Source organism: Vulpes vulpes, chromosome 8 (genome assembly GCF_048418805.1).
Source record: "Vulpes vulpes isolate BD-2025 chromosome 8, VulVul3, whole genome shotgun sequence".
NCBI lineage: Eukaryota > Metazoa > Chordata > Mammalia > Carnivora > Canidae > Vulpes > Vulpes vulpes.
Genome location: NC_132787.1, coordinates 93,833,071 through 93,852,394, shown reverse-complemented (window position 1 = coordinate 93,852,394; position 19,324 = coordinate 93,833,071). Strand labels below are relative to the sequence as shown.

General features: G+C 54.7%; 1 protein-coding gene across 1 annotated transcript in view; it reads left to right on the top strand.

The window, feature by feature from the left end:
- The window catches only part of KLHL29 (kelch like family member 29), a 305,494-nt gene that overhangs the window by 147,338 nt on the left and 138,832 nt on the right, over positions 1–19,324 (top strand). The window contains exon 3 of the mRNA XM_072767585.1: positions 17,182–17,511. Within this exon, the coding sequence (XP_072623686.1) occupies positions 17,227–17,511 (285 nt within the window). The 5' untranslated portion in view covers positions 17,182–17,226. The remainder of the gene's footprint in view (positions 1–17,181; positions 17,512–19,324) is intronic.

The following is a 19,324-nucleotide window of genomic DNA, read 5'->3' as shown; positions in this document are numbered from 1 at the left end:
CACCCTTTCTTCCATCGGATCTTCTCCTGTGCACATGTTCATTAAGGAGCAGAAATTCATGAGGCGTCTAGAGGACTTACTGCAGCCTCAACAGAGCTGTCTGGAAGCTGCACACCCTGGACGCTCCCGCCCAGAGAGGCCCCATCTGAGCAGGGATTAGCCGTGGGCCATAAGGGGTCTGTCGGGGGGAGGCGCTCCCCCTCTGTCCCTCTCTTGTTCCCGCTCCACATGGCACGTGCACTCAGGGGCGGCCTGTGCTCAGGGTCTGGCTATTTGGGGATTTGCTGAGTCTCCTGCTTTCTGGAGTTGACCTTTTCCACAAAGCACGTGCCATCCACAGGGCTTGTCGGGCATTGGAAGAAGACAATCCCCCCGAGAGCCAGGGTCCAGCATCTCCCCTTCCTGCATTCACTCTCCACGCCGGAGGCCACCGGCGACCATCCCACAGGGCCAGTCTCCTGCCTGGGACCTCAGGGAGTCAGCCTTTGCATTGCTCGGCTCCGGGGAGCTGAATCTGGAAGATAGGCTCACAACAGCTGCCTTTCACCTAGGACCACCAAGGCGGGGAAGTCAGGTCTCGCTAACACACAGCTTGTCTGTGGTGGGCTCTGGGCTCTTGGTGACCCTCAAAAAATCACTTTCAATTCCCTCATCCTGTGTCTCCCATGTGTAAAATTAAGATCACATTAGTCATGGCAGGATACCTGCTAAACAAGCAACCTCAAAATGCAGTGGCTCAGTGCAATAGAAGGTTGTTTCTTTTCCAAGTTCCAGGTTAATGGGGGAAGGAGGTCAGTGGATCTGCTCTGTGACCCTGATAAGAACCAGAGCTCCTTCCTTGGTGGGTCTTGGGCACCTGGGCCCCTCCCCTCCTGCAGGGAACAGGGAAAGAGAGAGGGTGAAGAAGACAATCCTGCTGTAACCACGTAGACCTAGAGGGACCCATGTGACTTGCACACTTGATGTGCACACACCAACAAACACCAGTCACACAGCCCCAGCTAGAATCAAGCGGGACCAGGGAGTGTTGTCCCACCGTGGTCCCCAAGAAAGAGGGGGACACAGACGTGGGGAGCACCAGTGGCCTCTGCCGGAGAGCCAGCAGTGAAATGTCCCTCCCAGGGCCGCCCGTGAGCGCTAAATGTCAGACGCAGGTGTTCTGCAAGCACGGTGCCGGGCCCCAGAGACCCCGTCGTGTTCTTTCTCTTCTCTTTCCTCTATTGGTTATTCCCTTGAGGTTTATGCAAATAGCAGACCAAGGCAAGAAATTAAATATATGTCTCTCACCTCTGAAGCTGCTTATTTCCTGGTTTCCTCACAGTGTAGCATTTCATTAGCCCTTCCAGATGGGGAAAGAGCAGATGAAAAGTCAGATAGTGCCTAGGAGCCTGCCTCATCGGTTTCGGGGACGGCTGGAGCTTCAAAGCTATTTGGTATTTCCACTGCCGAAAGGCCTCCTCAGGAGCAGTTGTGTTTTAATAAATGGCTGCCTGAATAATTTTCCTCGAAGGAATTGCATCGTAGATGTGCCTGCTCCTGGGGGAGCGCCGGCTGTTCCCTCCGACTGCTCCTGGGGCTGTGCATTATGAGTCAGTCGGATGCTCAGGCCGGAGGAGCCCATCAAGTCCACCCACCCCAGGCTCATGAGGTTACCCCTACGCCCACATGTGGGGCCTTCAGCCTGACCTGGCCCTTCCCCCACGGCCACAGGCAGAGGGAACCACTTCAAGCCTCAGGGCACCTTCATTCCCTTAACATACCTGGAGTGACACTGCCCCCCTTAGGTGTGGGCAGCCTGGGGGGCAGGGCCGTATAGGAGGGGACAGCAGGGGTCCTCAATCTGTAGGGGGAGGGGACCTCACAGGCCCCTGTGATGTGGGCTTACAGGATTCACACGTTCATTCATTTGCTCAGTGTTTGCTGAGCACTGACAAGAGGCCAGGCACTGTCAGAGTCAAGAATCAGCAGCAAACGGAACTGGTGGTCAGAGGGTGATGACTAAGAGCCACATTGCCCGGGTTAGAATCCTGGTTCTGCCATTTCCGAGCTGGATGACTTTGGGCTGGATGACTGTTGTTTGACCTTTCTATGCCTTTGTTTCCTGATCGGGAAGATAGAGCCATCATAACAGTGGAGTGGTGTGTGGTTTAAATGAATCGATACTTACAAAGTGCTACCTTTACAGAACTTACATTTCAGTGAGAGGGAGACAGAGAAATTTAAGGAAACTGATAGAAGGAATAAGAACTATCAAAAAATAAAGCAGGGGAAGAGCTGGTCATCTTAAAATAAGATGATCAGAGAAAGTCACTGAGAAGGTAACATTTAAGAAGAGACTTGAAGAAAATGAGGGCACTAGCCCTGTGGATAACCTGGGAAGGGTGGGCAGTTGGGGGGGGGGGAGCAGCTGGAGCAGCATGTGCAAAGGTCCTGAGGTAGGAAGGGGCCTAAGCTGCTGGATAAGCTGCAAGGAGGCCAGTGTGCTAGGGCTGAGTGGTTAGAGGAGAGAATGAGTGAGAGAGGGAAGTGGGCATGAGGGCCACATGGACCTTTAAGGGTTTGGCTTTTTCTCAAGACGACATAGGAAGCATTGGAGGGATTTGGTTGAAGAGTACGATGGTCTGACTTGCATTTTCTCAGAGTCACTCTGGCTGCTGCATGGAGAATACACTACATGAGGGCAGGGCAGTTCGGAGGCTCCAACAGAAACTCAGGTGAGAGAATGGGGGCTTCATACCAGGCTGGCCAGGAGGGAGGTGGAGGGAGATGGAGAGAACAGCCGTGAGTCACAGCAGTTGGACCTATAAGAAGCATCGTGAGTTTGAGGTGAAGGCTCACAGGGCTGGGGCTGTCGAGAGTCCAAGCCCAAAAGGGAAATGGGAAGAGCAATGGCCTCAAAGCCAGAAGAAAGAGCACGCACCTAACCTGTGAGTCTCAGTCCCCTCCACCCTCTTAAATGGAGGCGGTGACTTTCACAGCCTCAGTGACTTTCAGAATGGCAGGCATGCTGGAGGTGCTCAGGAAATGCTCCTTGCGTCTCTTCCCCACCGTCCCCTTGCAGCCCAATGAGGAAGGCTTAACTCCACAGAGAGGATCCCCAGGTAGGGAGGCCAATGCAAGCGAAAGCTCAGGTGTGGGAGTGATGCCCGCACCACCTCACACCCATATGGGCAAGCAAAGGGGGTGTTGGCATTTCTTCCTCTGACTTTGTGATGAGTTCACCACACACTGCCCTTAGGTGGGAGGCTCCGGGGGGTGTGGAGAGGGGGCACCCCCTACATGCTGCTTCCGTGCACGGTCATTTCCTGGGCAGCCAGGGAAGGGGTGCCAGGCCAGTCCTCCTCCTGGCATGGGGAATACTGAGCTCCTTTCATTCTGGCTCCGGAAGTCCACCCCGATGGTGCCAGGCTGCCTGCTGACGCCAGAGTCCCCCAGCAGGGACTCCCTTCCTACCCCTCCGGCCCATATTCAAGCCCAGACCTCTGTAGCATCCTTTGTTGAACCCCAGACATCGGGGTGTCAGCCCTGCTCTGGGTGCCTGCTGCAGGCTGGTCCCTTGTAAATGGGCTTCTTGTGCCTGCAGCCTGGACCCAGCTGGGCTGAGAACAGATAGGCATCTCACTCCCTCTCCTGGGGCTGCTGCAGCTGAGATCTGGCCTGTGGACAGCTGTCCAGCACCCATTCGATGACCCTGACTCGGTCATCCCCAATTGTCCTCAGGCTGACCACTCCCTTGTCCTCAGTAGACCCTGGGGCTGAGCTCAGTGCAGCCAGCGTCTACACAAATGTGACTGCAGACCGAGGATAAGTAGGGTTTTCACCCAGGCAACCAGTGGCGGAGGGCACTGCTGTGTATTTTCAGAGCTCAGCGCATGATCATGTACGTGGGACTCTGCAGAGCAAGGGCTAGAAGGCAGCGCAGTCAAAGGATAAGGTAGGAAAGTAACTGGGCGTCATCATGAAGGCTTCCTGGAGGAGGTGAGAACTGAGCTAGAGCAGGACTGAATCATCTGTAGCAGCATGTTAAATTAGACTGCTCCTGTTGTCTTGGAGACTCGGATGAGGCTCAAGGCCAAGCATGAAAGGTGTCCTGTATTGCCACATTAAAAACAGAAACTAGACAGTCCCGAATCCCCTCTAGGCCTCCCCCAGTCCCTAAGTTAGGAAGGTTTTGAGATTGCAGGAGAGAACGCCCCTGAGCAGAGTTGTGCTAGGAGGAGTGCTGAGGCTTTTTTCTCTTCCTCCTGGGGAGATGCCCCTGCTGTGCCCCCCCCCCCCCATTGATTTAAGACAGTCCTCCTGATGCTCCCTGAGCCTGGAACACCGGGAGGGCTATGACCTGGGTTCCCTCAAGCTGGGAGCCCTGAGACTGTGCCTGACTGCCCCTTACGCAGCACAGAAGCCACCGCAGTGCCCACAGGCCGAGGAGCCACCGCTGCAGGTTGGTGATGCTCCAGACACACGTTGGCCTTGTCCTCTCCGCCTTTCTCCTGGCTGCTCCATGGAAGCCAGAAGACAGTTCGTGAGTGTGGAGGAGGCAGGACCTGGAGCTCACCACACGTCCCTGCCCCACTACCAGATTCTGAGCCTGGGTCAGCGCGGTGGGGAGCTGTGGATCCGATATGAGGTCGGAGTTGCAGGAAAGCTCTGCTGTGGAGAGAGGCAAGGATGGGATTGTTTTCAGAGCTGACTTTGCTGGTGACTAGCTGTGTGGCCACTAGGTCACTTCAACCTGTCAGCTGCTTAAACCCCCACCCCCACCATCACAGGTTTCTCGCAAGGACTGGAAGAGCTGGTGTGTGGACAGCCCTGTGCCGTGCCAGGCACACAGGAAACGCCCGAAGGTGAAAGCCTGTGGTAGTAGAAGTCCGAGCAGCAGCAGTAGTAATAACAGGAGTCATACCCAAAAGTGCCCCCCACCAAATAAAGCTGTCTGGGTCTGACAGTGGGATTTAAAGGAAAGAAGTGGGAGAAAAAGAAATCTGTTTGCTGTTGCTCTCCCACTGAGCTCAGCCTGTTTAATAAACCTGCCATACAACTATCATTTCGTGGAATCTAGAATGAGAAGAGAGTGGCGCATCAGTGGCCCCAAGCTGCCCAACAGGGATGGAAGTGGTAGCCTGGAAGCCAAGTATCCCTGCTTGGTTAATCTAAAAAGAGGAGGCCCGAGTGGGCTGTTCCTGCTGCCTGAGAAACTCCAGGAGGGCTTCCAGGAAGAGGTGGCACAGAGTACAGGTGGAGATACTCCATAGGAGAAGAAAATGACTTGAAGATGCTTGTGCATGGTCATGTCCTTCTTACTCACACCCCTGCCCTTAGGACAGTTCTGCTCAGTAAACGTCAGAGGCGCCCCTGCGATATGCCCAGCCTGGCAGTGAGACAAGGAAGAGGCAGGTTCTGCCTTCAGAATGTGGTTAAAGGGATGCTGCAGGGTCTGGAGAAGGACAACCCAGCCCACCGGGCGCTCCGCTCTGTACACATGCACACACCCTTCCCTCATTGTCTTTTCCCCCACAACCATTTCTCCTTCTGGGTACCTGATACTTGCACTTCCCCACCCACTTAAAGTTAGAGATGGCCATGTGGCTTGAGACATGAGAGCAGAAAGGACGGTTTCCCTTTGCGGGAGTGGGCAGCAAAGCCCAGGTGAGGCTCAGTCTCTGAGCAGGGATCCTGGGAAGGGACAGCCTGGTGCAGGGCCCCAGCTGACCAGCAAGGAGTGTGCAGCAGGAGCGAGAAGCACACGTTATAGCTTAAACCCCTGAGATCTGGGGCTGTCATCGTAGCATCACCCACCCACCCAGACTGATGCGATCATAATTTTTTTTTAAGTGGCCCAAATAGAAAACTGACCCTGAGAGAATCTTTGCTGAGCCATGTGACTCTTCTGTGGGAGTCCCCTAGTCCCAGGAAGGTCTGGATTCTAGTTCCATCCCTGCCCTCATGCTCTCTGCCTCGGTTCCTCTGTCGTCAAAGGAGGTGGCTGACTCCAGAGCTTCTGAGAGAGTTTAGTGTAGTTAGAAGACAGCCAGCGGGCATCGTGTGTTCATCAGCTTCCCAGCCTTGGGCCCTGGGGAACACAATAAAGGGCAAAACCAGAATCAGGTGTGGGACAAACCCAGGATGGTTCTGGGAGAGAGCTCAGGGGCCACATGGTGGTCCTTGCTGCTGGTGCTCATGGGGCCAGTGGTCCCAAGCTGCCCAACAGGGATGGAAGTGGCAGCCTGGAAGCCAAGTATCCCTGCTTGGTTAATCTAAAAATAAACAGAAAGGCAACAAAAATCTATGTTTCAATTACTGCACACAAGCTGTTCAAACAGCCAGCTCTGCACTGGAGATGTGAACTTGTCAACAGAGGCTGCCTCGTTTGCATGCTTGGGTGGTGATAAAACACACAACCTCGCAACAGGCTGCCCTCTGGTCTGGGTGGTTGGGTTGTTTCTTCTTTTTTTTTTTTAATTAAATTAAATTAAGAACACGGACATAGAATAAAGACAGTGAAAATCTAAAGCAAGTACATAAAGATAGAGTAGCAGCTCCCAAAACTGAAGGGGGCTGAAGGGGCTCTGAGCTCGAAGACAAGCCTGGCCCCTGGTAGAGAGGTGAGCAGGAGAGCGGCCAAGACAAAGGCTCAGTGGTCCAGGCCAGGGGACAAAAGCATCTCCCAAGTGGCCCCCCACACACACTCCTCTCCTCCCCTGCTGATCCCTGGAGGAAGCCCCAGTGCGCAGCGTGGGCCTTTGGGGCGCCTGTCCCTCTTGAGAGATGTGTTAGAGCCCACGTCTGGCGTGAGCTCTGCAGGCCGGATGCATGGCAGGCGGAGCTGGCATTTCCATCCCGGGCCGCGCTGCATTTATTTCCTCCCCCACGTGCCTGCCCTCGCGCTGTCCTAGCTCAAGTCCCGTCTGTCCTCTGTAGCGAACGCAGCCCCGGGAGGCAGAGCTCCTCTGGGCTCCAGGGCCATCCTGACCTACCCCGTGTCTGGCCGCCTAGACAGGCCGCTGCCTCCCCCGGGCCCTGGTGTTCATGCTTTTCTGTTGGCCCACGCACGGCATGCTCGTCCCTGGAGGGGCCCCACTTTCCTCACCGGCTTTCAGGAGCTTGCACGGAGCCAGGCACGAGGGGCAGAGGGGTGGTCAGTGTATCTGATGCGATTCCACGGGGACCGGGAGGCACGTCTTAACCCAAGGGCTTGCCTAGCAGGGGTTGCTTGGGAGGGAAGGGGGGACACGGAGTCCTGACTCCCAGAGGTGGGGATGGTCCCAGGAAGGCATTCCGGAGAGGCAGCACCCCCACTCCCCCCGGTCCCACCAGAGGTGGAGACAAGGAAGCCGGGTGCCTGCCTGAGAAGGTTCCAGGAATGCCGCCCGCGGACGAGGCTGTGGGCCCGCACTCACTCTGGACAGGGATTCTGATGTCCCCAGCCCTCGGAGCAATCCCGCAGCCATCAGACGCTACTTACTCGGGGAAATCAAAGCGTGGTGGAGTCTCTCCCAAGGAAGATAATATCCTGTCACAGGCAGTATGATCTGCTGGCCATGTGACGGCCGTTCCCTAATGTTTCCAAATAGACTTTTGAATAGACTCTTGTCTAGAAGAAAGCAAATTGCAAGAGCATTTTTGGCAGCCAAATAGAGAGAGTGCATCGGTCTTTCTTCTCTGCGGCTCTTGCTGCTGGGTCTGGCTCCAGGCACCGAGTGGGATTTATTCATCAGCTCGGGTCACTGATGAACACCATTTGCTGTGAAGAGAGATCTCGTTGAATTAGTCAATTCTGCAAGATTCGGAATAATCAGGCGTGCCCGAGAGGCGGCCTGCGAGACAGCAGAAGGCCCGCTCGGAGAAGGGAGGTGCCTGCAACATCTAGCTCCCGGTGCTGCAGGCGTGTGTCTGCAGCCTCCCGATTGCAGTGACCCCCGCTGCCCGTGGAGCCCCCCAAAACAAGGAGTCAGAGGAACACAGATGGCTCCTGGTCATGATAACTGTGGTTAACCCCCCTCTAAACGATCACACCGTGCCCGCCACAGCAGCCTCATTGATCCTGATGTTTACGAGCCCCTAATTTATACACGCCTCCCTTCTTCCCCCAGTTTATGCTGATATTATGTTGCCAACTGTCATTTCCAATATCTTTTTTATTTTTCATTATCACCATTATAATGATTTACACCAGTAGCAATAGCACAAATGCCTAGTCAATTAGTCCCAGGAGAAAAGTCTCTGAATCATGTGCGCCTCTTCAAAAAAAAAAAATCACTACATCAAAACCCACAGCCAGATTTCTCAAAGCAAAGGTGCACATGGGAAGGGAGGGAAATGAGAGGCTTGTTCCTTTAATACTGTTCATCTAAAACGGGCACTGGATCCCACCTTCCCGAGGCAGAGAGATTGCTTTTTTGCGTGAGCAATTGTGCCCAGAAAAGGAATCGGTGGCATTTTTCCTGAAACCTATCATCAGAAAAGCATTTTGAAACATTTGTCCTTTTTGGGTCATGTATTAAGGCCTGTAATTATGGAATATGGCTTTTCCCCAAAATACCTCTGTCCCCCCACACTCCTCCATGCCTTCCGAGGACCATGGTGCAGTGGTGAGCGTTGCTGAGAGTCAGGATGCCTGGGTCCTAGGGCCGACCGACCCTGGTCCGGCTAAGAGGCGGACCTTAGGCTGGCACATCTGGGGCTGTAACCTGCAGCTGAGTCCCCCCCACTCCTGGGGATACTGCAAAAAATGCAAATTCCTCCTCAATAGTGCTGGGACCTCAACAAGCACCTAGGGTGATGCTGCAGACCATAAACCATGCTGTGGGTGAGGGGGCACAAGCCACTGTCCCAGCCCTGGTCTTCTCTTCTTTTTTCTCACTTATGAAATGAGTGTCAGTGCATCTCTGCCTACACCGCTGACACCGCCGGGATGCCGTGAGAAGCAAATGCTGTGGTGGCTTTCAAAGAACCAAGTGAAGGGTCGCAAGAGTGAGATAACCCTATAAAAGCCATATAGTTGTTGCTGTGATCGCTACTGGACCTTTCATGCCACTCCCCCCACCCCACTCCATCCTCCCCTGAGGCCAGTCCACCCACTAGTCTAGGGTCTGCTGGGTTGTGTCTCCACCAAAACTTCGGATGTGCCAAGACCTGGGAAATTAAGCAGGTGCCCAGTCTTCTTTAAAGAGAGAGAGACACCCTAAGCCCTCTGTTACAGAGATTGATGCCACCTGGGAATAAGAAGCAGAGGTCAGAGGTCCAATCTGAGTTCTCACATCCCTGAGTCCTCCCCCGCCGCCTGTGGTGCCTGGTAGAGGTTGCTTGTGGGTCCAGACCTTGGAGCTAGCTATAGCAGGTCTTGGTGGAACTTTCCAGCAACTACACTAGAGGGCCGAGATGAGCCACTCCAGCCTGGCACCTGGGCTGGACAATCTCCACACTTGCCCTGCTGAGTGAGCCACTGATGGTGGTGGTGGGAGGAGAGGGTTCACAAGAGCATCCTCATGGCTGGCCAGGGTAAACTCCTATCTTACCTTGCCTGGGAAAAAGCCCTTTCAGAGCAGAGGGAAAGTGTGACAGTGACTGTGTCCAGCCTACTGGGGCTTTGGGCTTTTAAGAGAAAAAGCTAGCAATAAAATCACACCTCAGGCCACTCATCCTACAGAGAACCAGGCAGAGGCTGCTGTTAGCCTGTGAATGTTCCAGAGCTTTTTTAGCTTCTGATCAGATCCAAAGGATTTGAAACAGGGCTTGGGCCCAGGCTGGTACTTCTGTGTGCACCCACTAGCCACACATATCTACCTGGAGGTGCTGAACCCCTGCACACACCCTAAGGACTCCCTCTCCCTCGGGGGCCGGGCCAGGCCCCAGCTGAGGTGGGTCGGGTAAATGTGAGGAGCTTTTGGGGTTGAGCAAGTGTAGGGTGGACCCTGATACATCCTCCTTGCCCCCTAGGCACCTCTCGCCTCACCTGGTCTCCACCCTGAGGTGTGGAGCTGGAAAGGACTTGCCACCTTGATCCCAGTGCCCACCCTGTGCCCAGACAGCCCCATGGAGGATACGGAGTGGGGGGGTCCTGCCTTTAGGGAGCACATCCTTGCAGGAGCAGCAGTCACAGCAGTCACATGGGGAGCAGCAGTCACATGGGGAGCAGGACACGCCAGTCCATCGCTGGGCTACAGGCCTGCCTCTGTGCGCTTCAAGGAGAGAGGGCCGGTGAGAGAGTGCTTCCTGCAGCCTCAGCCAAAAGCAAGTCTTCAGAGTTAGTGGGGGTTTGGCAAGGATGGGTGTCAGTGGGAGCTGAAGCAACCCCAGGAAGCAGCGAGGCATTTCTGAGGGCACCCCAACTCCCACTAGCATCCGTGCCAACTCATGGCCAAGCCGGCTTCTCCAGAAGCACCTGGAGTATTTCTTTGTGTTGCATTTGCCAAGATGGTCTTTCGGCTGCTATTTATTATTTTGCTTCAGAAGAAAGGCTAAAAGATGCAGAGAGGGAGAAGAAAATAAGAAAGATGGGCACGGCCTGTTCCAACCGACTTGGCAGCACGTCTCCCCCAAATGAGGCAATCATACATTTTCCAATCGGGCTGGACAGGCCGTGGCTCATTCCTCAGCTCCCTGTCTGGAGGCAGTGCGGGCTCCCCCACCTTCTGTGGATTAATCACGCCTTCAGGGCCCTCACAGCCGGCGCCCGCTCCTGCACGTGCCTTCATGACATGAGCGAGAGGAGGGTCATTAGCCACCTGTGATCTTGGGTACAGCATGTGCACACAGGCATGTCAATATGTGTGGCCACGAGCGGCCTCCAGAGCACATCGCGGGGGTCCCCGGACACAGAGCACAAGCGTCCTGGTGTGTGCTCAGCTGTGCACAGTGTGCCTGTCTGTGTGGCCAGCACTGTGGGCTCCTGGACAGTGGTCCCTGTGCCCCAGCCCAGCATGGATAATAACACTAACAACTATGGCACATGCAACTCTTAATTATTTACTCATGAATTATTCATATGGATGCAAATCTCGGGGGCAGGGCTGCTGATCTGGGACCCAGCAAGGGTCCAGGAGACCAAATTACAGAGACACAGCCTAGGCAGTGGGGCTGAGCCCGGGTGTCAGCTGAGTCCCCTCCTCCAGGCTGTCCTCAGGCTGCCCGGATGGCCCAGGCCTGAGTCTGTCATGGCACCCTGAGCTACAGAGAGAAGGCTTTCGGACAAAGCAGGACGTGGGATTCCTGGCACAAGATCCTCAGGTCACAGGTATTCAGCTGAGAATGACCTCTGTCTCACCCAAGTCTGTTCCCTCCCAGGGGCCCTGAGTAACAGAGCCCCCTACAAGGTCCCATCCACCTAGCATGGGGCTCTCAGGGAGTCTGTAGCTGTGTGTTTCAGACACCACACCACGCACAACCTCATAGTTGATGTTCTCCTTCATCCTCATCCTGGAAATCTGGTTCCTGTTGACCTGTGACTTTAGGGTCTGATCATTGCCCAGTGATAAGTCTTTGCCTCTTGCAGAGGGCTTGCAAGGAGTCACGTTGGATCCTCTCATGGTCCTGCGGGCAGTAGGGCTGTCCCTCCCTACTTTGCAGATGAACAACCTGAGACAACCCTGAGTTCCTGGAGCTAGTAAGGGGTCATGCTGGGGCTCAGACTTGGCCCTCTTGACCCCCGACTCAGCTCTTTCCTCTGCCTGGGGACCCAGGTCTGATTCCTGGAGTGGTCAGGAGAGCTCTGGGCTTGTAGAGCAGACAGGACAGTCCCAGCACTCAGACTCTGGCACCCAGTGAGCTTTACCAAACAGGGCAGGAAGCCTGGATCCCTTTGCAGAGAGGCTCTAAAATCCAACAATTCAATGACCAGGCTGGGTGGTAGCCAGAGAGGTGCCCGAACACCTGGGGCCTGGTCAGGTCTCAGGATCTGACAGGAGCAGGAGCAGAAGGCGGTCCAGCTCTGTGGGGTTTCCAGAGTCCAAACGGGGCCTTAAACCAGGCACTTACTGGGGCGGAGCCCCCATTTCTTGGCAGGGAAGATGCATAGAGTAGGTTCCGTAGCCCCAGACTATTTTTTACAGGACTCCAAAGTACTGACGAAAACTATTTTCATTTCACATTACCTCTTCTACCATTCTAGAGGTAATTAAACATGTTTTAGAAAATGTAAGAACAAAAGAAACAACACCTAAAACTTCGGATCAAATTCTTAGTTTCTTCTAAGCAGGGGATGGCTCCTCTTCAGAGGGTGTGCAAAACCGAAGAAAGGGAAGTTGTGGTTCAGAGTAGAGGCCGGGCATGTTTCAGATCTGGGCATCAGGTACGCAGAAAGGGGAGTGACAGGGAGCTCAGGGATCTAGAGACAGGTGGTGGACGAAGGTCCGGGACAGGAGCTAGAAGTGCACCCAGCAGTGGGGAATGGCAGCTGCTCAGACTCCCCCCCATCCCTCAGTAAAAGGCCCCACGCCAGGCTCGCCCGCTTCCCAGCAGCCCACCAGGGAAAGGTGCTCACCTTGACAAGGAAGCACATCTGTGTGTTTTGTGTGTAATTGCTTGACCGGGCTTGTCTGAGGTGCCCTGTCCATGTGGGGCCTCCTCCTGCCCCGACGTGCACTTCCTGCCACTTCCCCCACCACCACCTTGGGCGCACGTGTGGGCACACGGGACCTTTTTGACACACTGGCTCTGCGCCCAGCAGGAAATCCTAAAGTTGCCACCGCTGGAGCTGGCACTCTGCCGTCTCACCCAGGGTAAACTGTGCAACACATTTCTTTCATTCCATTTGAAAGGGGAAATTAAACTGAGGAATGAAGTCTAACCCGAATCTGGCGTGCAAAGAGTTGACCTTTGTTTTGAATACACTTAATGAGGCTCAAACCAGACTGTGTGGCCTCCAGCTGCCTGAGTCCCCTCCAGCTCCTCTCTAGTGTGATACAGAGCCTTGAAGAGATGAGCAGCGGAGCAGGGTGGCGGGAGGTGCAGGCTGCTGGGACCATGGGTGCAATGGAGCCACAGTGCGCAGCAGCAGGTGCTCCCTAAGCAGCGAGCTGACAGGCTCTGTTGCCATCAGAGGTGTCCTTGGGCCTCAGGAGGCCCATTGACCTGCTCCCAAGCATGCTCTGCCCTCCTGGGGGTACATCTCCAGTCTGCCCTCCTCATATCCATCCTCACTCACCAGCTAAAAGGAGATGATTTCCTTGACAATGTGTGAAGTTGTGTTGTCTTGTGGGAATGTAAGTGTTGACTTAGTGTATCAGGCTAGGCTAGGCTGTACTAACAAATAACCTTGCAATCTCATCTTAACATGATGAAGATTTATGTCCCATTCGTGCCAAGTCCAGTGCTGGTGGGGCAACCCTCTTGCACCTCCAAGGTTGCCGTGGCAGGTAAAGGGAGATGAGGTTAATATAAGATGCTCTTAAAGGGTCAGTTCTGGGAATGTTCTCCATCTCCTTCCAACTCACTCTAGCTGTCTGAATTCAGAAGTGTGACTCCCAACCTAACTGCAAGGGAGGCAATGGGGAGGTCTTCCTAGGTGGTTGGAGAGAGGACATGCTGTGGTGAACTTTGTCATCTCATCTCTGCCATACTTAGGATCCAGCCTAGGGAAACTCCCCTGAGACACTGGTAGTTAGGAAGAGCCTTGCAGGTGAATGTTGGTGAAAAGGAGCCTAAGCTGTGGGGTCCAGCTGACCCTGGACATGCAGAGATTCTGTTCTCCTTTGGAGCCATCCTTGGAGTCAGCCAGAGCTGACTTGCCAGGAAGATAGGACATTTCCTTACCTTGGCATCTACACGGAACTTCCAGTTGGAAGACTTGGGTTTTTGTCTCTGAGCTTCTTTCACACAAATGTGTTCATCTTTTCTGGAAACATTCAGCAATTAGGAATAAATTGTTCTCAAGGTAGCAAACGTACCACAGCCATTGATGCTGGGATGATGGTGGGTGCCAAGTGTCCAGGGAGATAGAGGAGGGCCTCTTGCCTGATCCGGAGGAGGTGGGTCCATGCAACCTCCTAGAAGAGTCAGTGCCTGAGCTGAGTTAGAACAGACACACAGGGCTTGGGTGTGGAAAGAGTGAGAATCCATTCCTGGCAAAGGAGCAACATGGACTTGAACCCCAAGCTGAGAGAGAGCATGATGCCTTTAGAAACTAGCAAGGTATTTGGAATGGCGGGCATTGCCTCAGGGGCGGAAAGAGTGATCAGTGGCCTAGAATCCTCAGATGTCTCTTGGGCCACACTGAGAAGTCTGGACCTTATTCTGAAGGACGGGATTCAAAACAGAAGAGTAAAGTATGGCAATCAGATTTGTGCCTTAAAAACAAAAGTCACAAGGCAGGGTGCCTGAGTGGCTCAGTTGGTAGGACATCCAGCTCTTGGTTTCAGCTCAGGTTATGATCTCAGGATTGTGGGATTGAGCCCCACGTCATGCTCCATGCTCAGCACGGAGTCTACTTAAGATTCTCTCTCCCTCTGCGTCTGCCGCCCAACCACTGGCACTCTCTCGTTCTCTCTCTGTCTTTCTCTCTCTGTCTCTCTCTCTCTCTGTCTGTCTCTCTCTCTCTCATGCTCTCTCTCTCAAATAAATAAATCTTTAAAAAATAAAAAAGTCACAAAGGCAATTGGGTGGAGAATGGGTAAGAAGGGCAAAGCTGGAGCAAGGATACTGGGACAAGTAATCTATGCGGGACACAAGGAGTTGGGGTGGTGGATGCGCAGGGGGAGAGGGAACAGATTTGAGAAGCAGCTGGGGTGACAGAATCAAAGACCCCACTGTTGAATATGTGAATAGAGATGGGGAAACGGGCTTGCCGAGCAGACGAGACTTCCTGTCTTCTCAAGGGAATTCCTGAGAATGACTGGACAAAGGAGCACAGAGTCGATTCTGGGACATACCGTATGGAGGTACCTGTAGGGCAGCCAGGTAAGGTGTACTTCAGAGCCTAGGACAGAGGGTGTGGGGCTTAGGAGGGAGAGGGAGCTAGAGATGTAGCCTTGAGAGCATCAGGGAAAGAGGTGACAGCTCATGAGATTGTCCAAGGAGAGTGTGTAGGGTGAGAAAAGAAGAGGAGGAAATAACAGATCCCCAAGGATGAGCTTGCCAAGGAGACTACAAAGGAATAGCAGAGACGTAGGAGAACAAAACAAGGAGAGAGAGCAATGTCTCAGAAACCACAGAGAAGAGGTTTCTAGAAAGAGAGAGAGATCAACCATGCCAAATGTGAGGGAAGAAGGTGTGAGTGTCCCGTGGAATTTCACAAGCAGATCATTCATGACTTCAATGAGACCAGCTCCCAAGGAGTGGTCAGAGCAAAAGCCACATCAGGGCAGGTTATGGCGTGGGCAGGAGGCATAAAAGTGACAAGAACTAAAGTAAAGAAGTCTCTCAAGAGAAGTCTGCAAGGAGGTGACCAAAGGGCGATTCATTTTTATTTTTTATTATTGGATAGATGAAAAAATAATATGGCATTGTGAAGGCTGTGAAGCATAATGGCAAAGTAAACAATGAGCCCACCATCCCCCTTAAGAGGTCACGGTCAGGGATCCCTGGGTGGCGCAGCGGTTTGGCGCCTGCCTTTGGCCCAGGGCGCGATCCTGGAGACCCGGGATCAAATCCCACGTCAGGCTCCCGGTGCATGGAGCCTGCTTCTCCCTCTGCCTGTGTCTCTGCCCCCCTCTCTCTCTCTCTCTCTCTGTGTGTGACTATCATAAATAAATAAAAATTAAAAAAAAAAAAAGAGGTCACGGTCAGCTCCGCTTTCGTGTGCTGCTTGTGCCTGGTGGAGGGGACGGTGCCAAGGGAGGGGTCGGTGGCTGCCAGGGCCCACCAAACACACAAGTGGGCCGTAGATAACAGTCACTAGGAGTAGGCCCAGGCTCTGATTCTGTAGCACTAGAAGTTGGCAACTAGATCTGGTGTGTGAAGATCAGAGTAGGGTCAGGATTGATAGAAATTTTTAAATAGGTGACCTGTCTACCACTAAGCTAGTAACTCCAGAGCCCCCCACCATGATTTGCAGGCTAAGAAAATGAGCCAGGGGCTATCCCCAACGTCCAGAAGCTCACACCCCAGACAGGAATTGGTTGCAGAGTGGAAGAAAGTCTAAGAAAAGTGCGCCTGCGCGGTGCCTAGAGCTGAGGATGTGATGGGCGGGACAGACCCCACCCCGACCTGCCAACCGTGCCCTGGCTCTACCATTCGCCCTCCCCTGTGCCTCAGGCCTGCTGTGGCCTCTCCAGCCGAGTCAGCCTCTCCTGTATCTTTACATCCTTCATGCCTGAGGGTGACATCACACCCAGGCTGGGCAAGAAGCCAGGCAAGTCACTGTAATTCTGAGCAAAGCCCAGTCCTCATGATGCAGGAGGCCCTCAGCGTACCCTGGGGTGTCTAGGTCTCCATGACAACGCTGAGGGCCTTACATTCAGGTATTCAGGAAAGTCGCATGGGAGATGTCTGGTTCACAGGGAGCATGGCAGCAGGGGGCGGGGGGGGGTGCTGTCTTGTGCCAGTGACTAAACCATAGGGTTATAAAGAACTTTTAACACCCAAGGGCTAAGCGCCTTTTCAGATGGAGTCCTACGTTGAGCTTCAGTCTGAAGGCCAGAGGTCCTGGCCACCTTCTCCCTTCCTACTCCTCTGACCTCACGGGAGTCACTTATTCTCCACCAGCTCCCTGGTCCACAAACTGAGGCTGAGCCATCCCTGGTCGGCAATGGGCTCCCAGAAGGATAAAATGAGGTTTGTGTGATGGGCCTTGTCCACCCAGAAGGGGGTCTACAGATGTGGCTGCTCTCACCATCATAGGGCTGAGGGGAGCGTGGCCTGAGGAGTCCCCAGGATCTTTTTTTCACAGTGGAGATGGTGGGATAAAATCCCAACCATCATTAAAATGAGCACAAGCACATCGTTCAGGGCAACATGACACTGCCGAACAAAAAGCATCACTCTTAAGCTGAGGCTGGGTTCAAATCTTGTCTCCTCCACTTTTGCCACGTGATCCTGGACAAATCATTCATTCCCCCTCTGTGACGGGGGGCTAATGATCCGTGCATCGTGGGCTTGCTGTGAATATGAGATCAGCTGTCGTTTGAAAGCCTTTTTTGCACACAGAGAAGGTGCTTAATAGATGCCGACAGTTGTTGCTGCCTTCCTGGCATCCGAGCAGCGTGGCTGTTTGTCTAAATCGCCCTCCTCTCCGCTCTGTGCCAGCAGGTCCGGCCTCTGTTTCCCTGTGAGGAGCAGCCACGGCCCGGCAAGATGTCCCGGCACCACAGCCGCTTCGAAAGAGATTACCGGGTGGGCTGGGACCGGCGCGAGTGGAGTGCCAACGGGACGCATGGGACCACCAGCATCTGCAGTGCCACCGCCGGGGCCGGTGGCGGCACGGCCAGTAACCTCGGTGCCCGGCCCGGCCTCCTGCCGCTGCCCGTGGTGCCCTCCCGGCTGCCCACGCCTGCCACGGCTCCGGCTCCCTGCACTACGGGCAGCGGTGAGGCCATCACCAGCCTCGTGGCCAGCTCTGCCTCCGCCGTCACCACCAAGGTAAGACCGGTGTCCTCTCTGAGCAGGAGCTGGGCACAGGGGCCCTGCTTCCCCTGAAGGCCTGGGGCCACTCCGCAGGCTCCCGGCCTGTGCACGGGCCCCCGTGCTCTCCAGAGGACTGGCGTCTCTGGAGCTGGGCCGGCCAACTGTTGAAGGCTCACATGGTTTTATTTGCCATAAAGTCTCTCTCTGCGACTCACCTGAAGCTACTCGTCCTATGCCGTGTTGAGTAAATGCTATTTCATGGGTGTAGGGACAGCCAATGCCAGGTTGGCAAGAAAGATCCCTTACATAGGTGACCTTAGACCACGCGAGTCTTCCTGGGGTACCAGTGACTTGGGTTTGCAAGAAGACAGTGACCAGCGGTCAGGCAGAAATGGTCGTAAATCTAATACTTATGAATAACTCAATCAAGAATTCTCCTGCTGTGAGGTCTTCCAAGCCTCAGACAACCACGAGAATCAGTACTTTTGTCCCCCACCTGATGGTTGGGGATACTGAGTCACACCACGTCTGTGAGAGCTGGTCCGAGGCTGGACCTTCCTTGGGGACCCAGGCCTTGGGCCCCAGCTGTCAGTTTCAGGGGCCTTCGCTCCAGGTCACTCCCTCTCTTCTGGAGGCGGCTCCAGCCTTGGAAATGACAGCATGAACCAGGCCGTGATACTAACAGAGACGCTGAAATGAAAATGTCCCCGAGGCTCTTGTCCAGCTCAGGCCTGGCTGGTCCCCGTCACGCTGCTCCGAGCCCCTGGGGCAGCCGGAGCCCTCCAGGGACGGGCCCACGCAGGCGGCAGGAAGCCCGCTTACAGCTGTCCTCTTTCCTTGGCCGAGCAGGGGCTCTGCAGGCCGCATTCGGCTCTGCCAGCCATTCAGAGCGGCCTCCAGGAGCCCTCTCAGAGGCAGCATGTACGTGTGCATGCGTGCGTGCACCTGTGTGTGTGTGTAGCTAGTGTTTTCTTCCCTGCTTTCATAAAAGTTGCGGGAGAAGTGAAAGGCGGGGGAGGCCCGGCGTAGCCATTGTGAGGTGGCCGTGGTGTGGGAAAGCCGAGCTCCAGGTGTGCTGCGCCTTTGTCTCCGTGATTTTCAAAACTCCCTTTCAGCCCCGCTTCCCATTAATAACGGAGCGCGGCCGGCCCGGAGCCCAGCGGAGGCCCGAGACAATGGAGCTATTGGAGGCCAGCTCGGAGCACGCTGACATCTTGCTGCAGTGCCTTATTGATTTTATTTTCCTGTTATGAAAATACCTCCCCACTGAGGTGGGGAGGGAAGGAATGTTGGACGGGGGAGAGGAGTTGGAGGGTTATGTGGGCGCGACGCCCCCCCCAGACCGGCCAAACGCAGCCCTCCCCTGGGCACCAGCCCCCAGGACTGGCCCGCTGCAGGGACCTCTGCCTGGTGGAGCCAGCCGGCCGCCCCGCCAGCCACATCTGGCAGCCACTCAGGAAGGCCAGCTGTTGGCCATCTGGTCAATAGCAGCTTCTGGAACTGACCGCCGAGTGGGGGCAGAGGGGCTAGCTCCACCAGGTCGGGAGAGGGAAGCTGGACCTGAGAGCCCACTTGATGATTTCGGCCCTCTCTGGATGGAGGCCCTTTTAGGGATGCTGTAGGGCTGCACCTGGGGCAGGGGTTTGGCCCTCCAGGCAAGGGTGCTGGACGGGAACTTGGCAGTGAGGGCCCGTCACACAGGGCTGCCCTGCCCACACGGCTCCTGCTTTGCTCCCAAACCACTTGATATTCAGCATCCCTCACTGGCGGGGCCCCAAACCACAGCACATGGGAGGAAAGGAACCCAGCCTCTGACAGAAAACAGCAT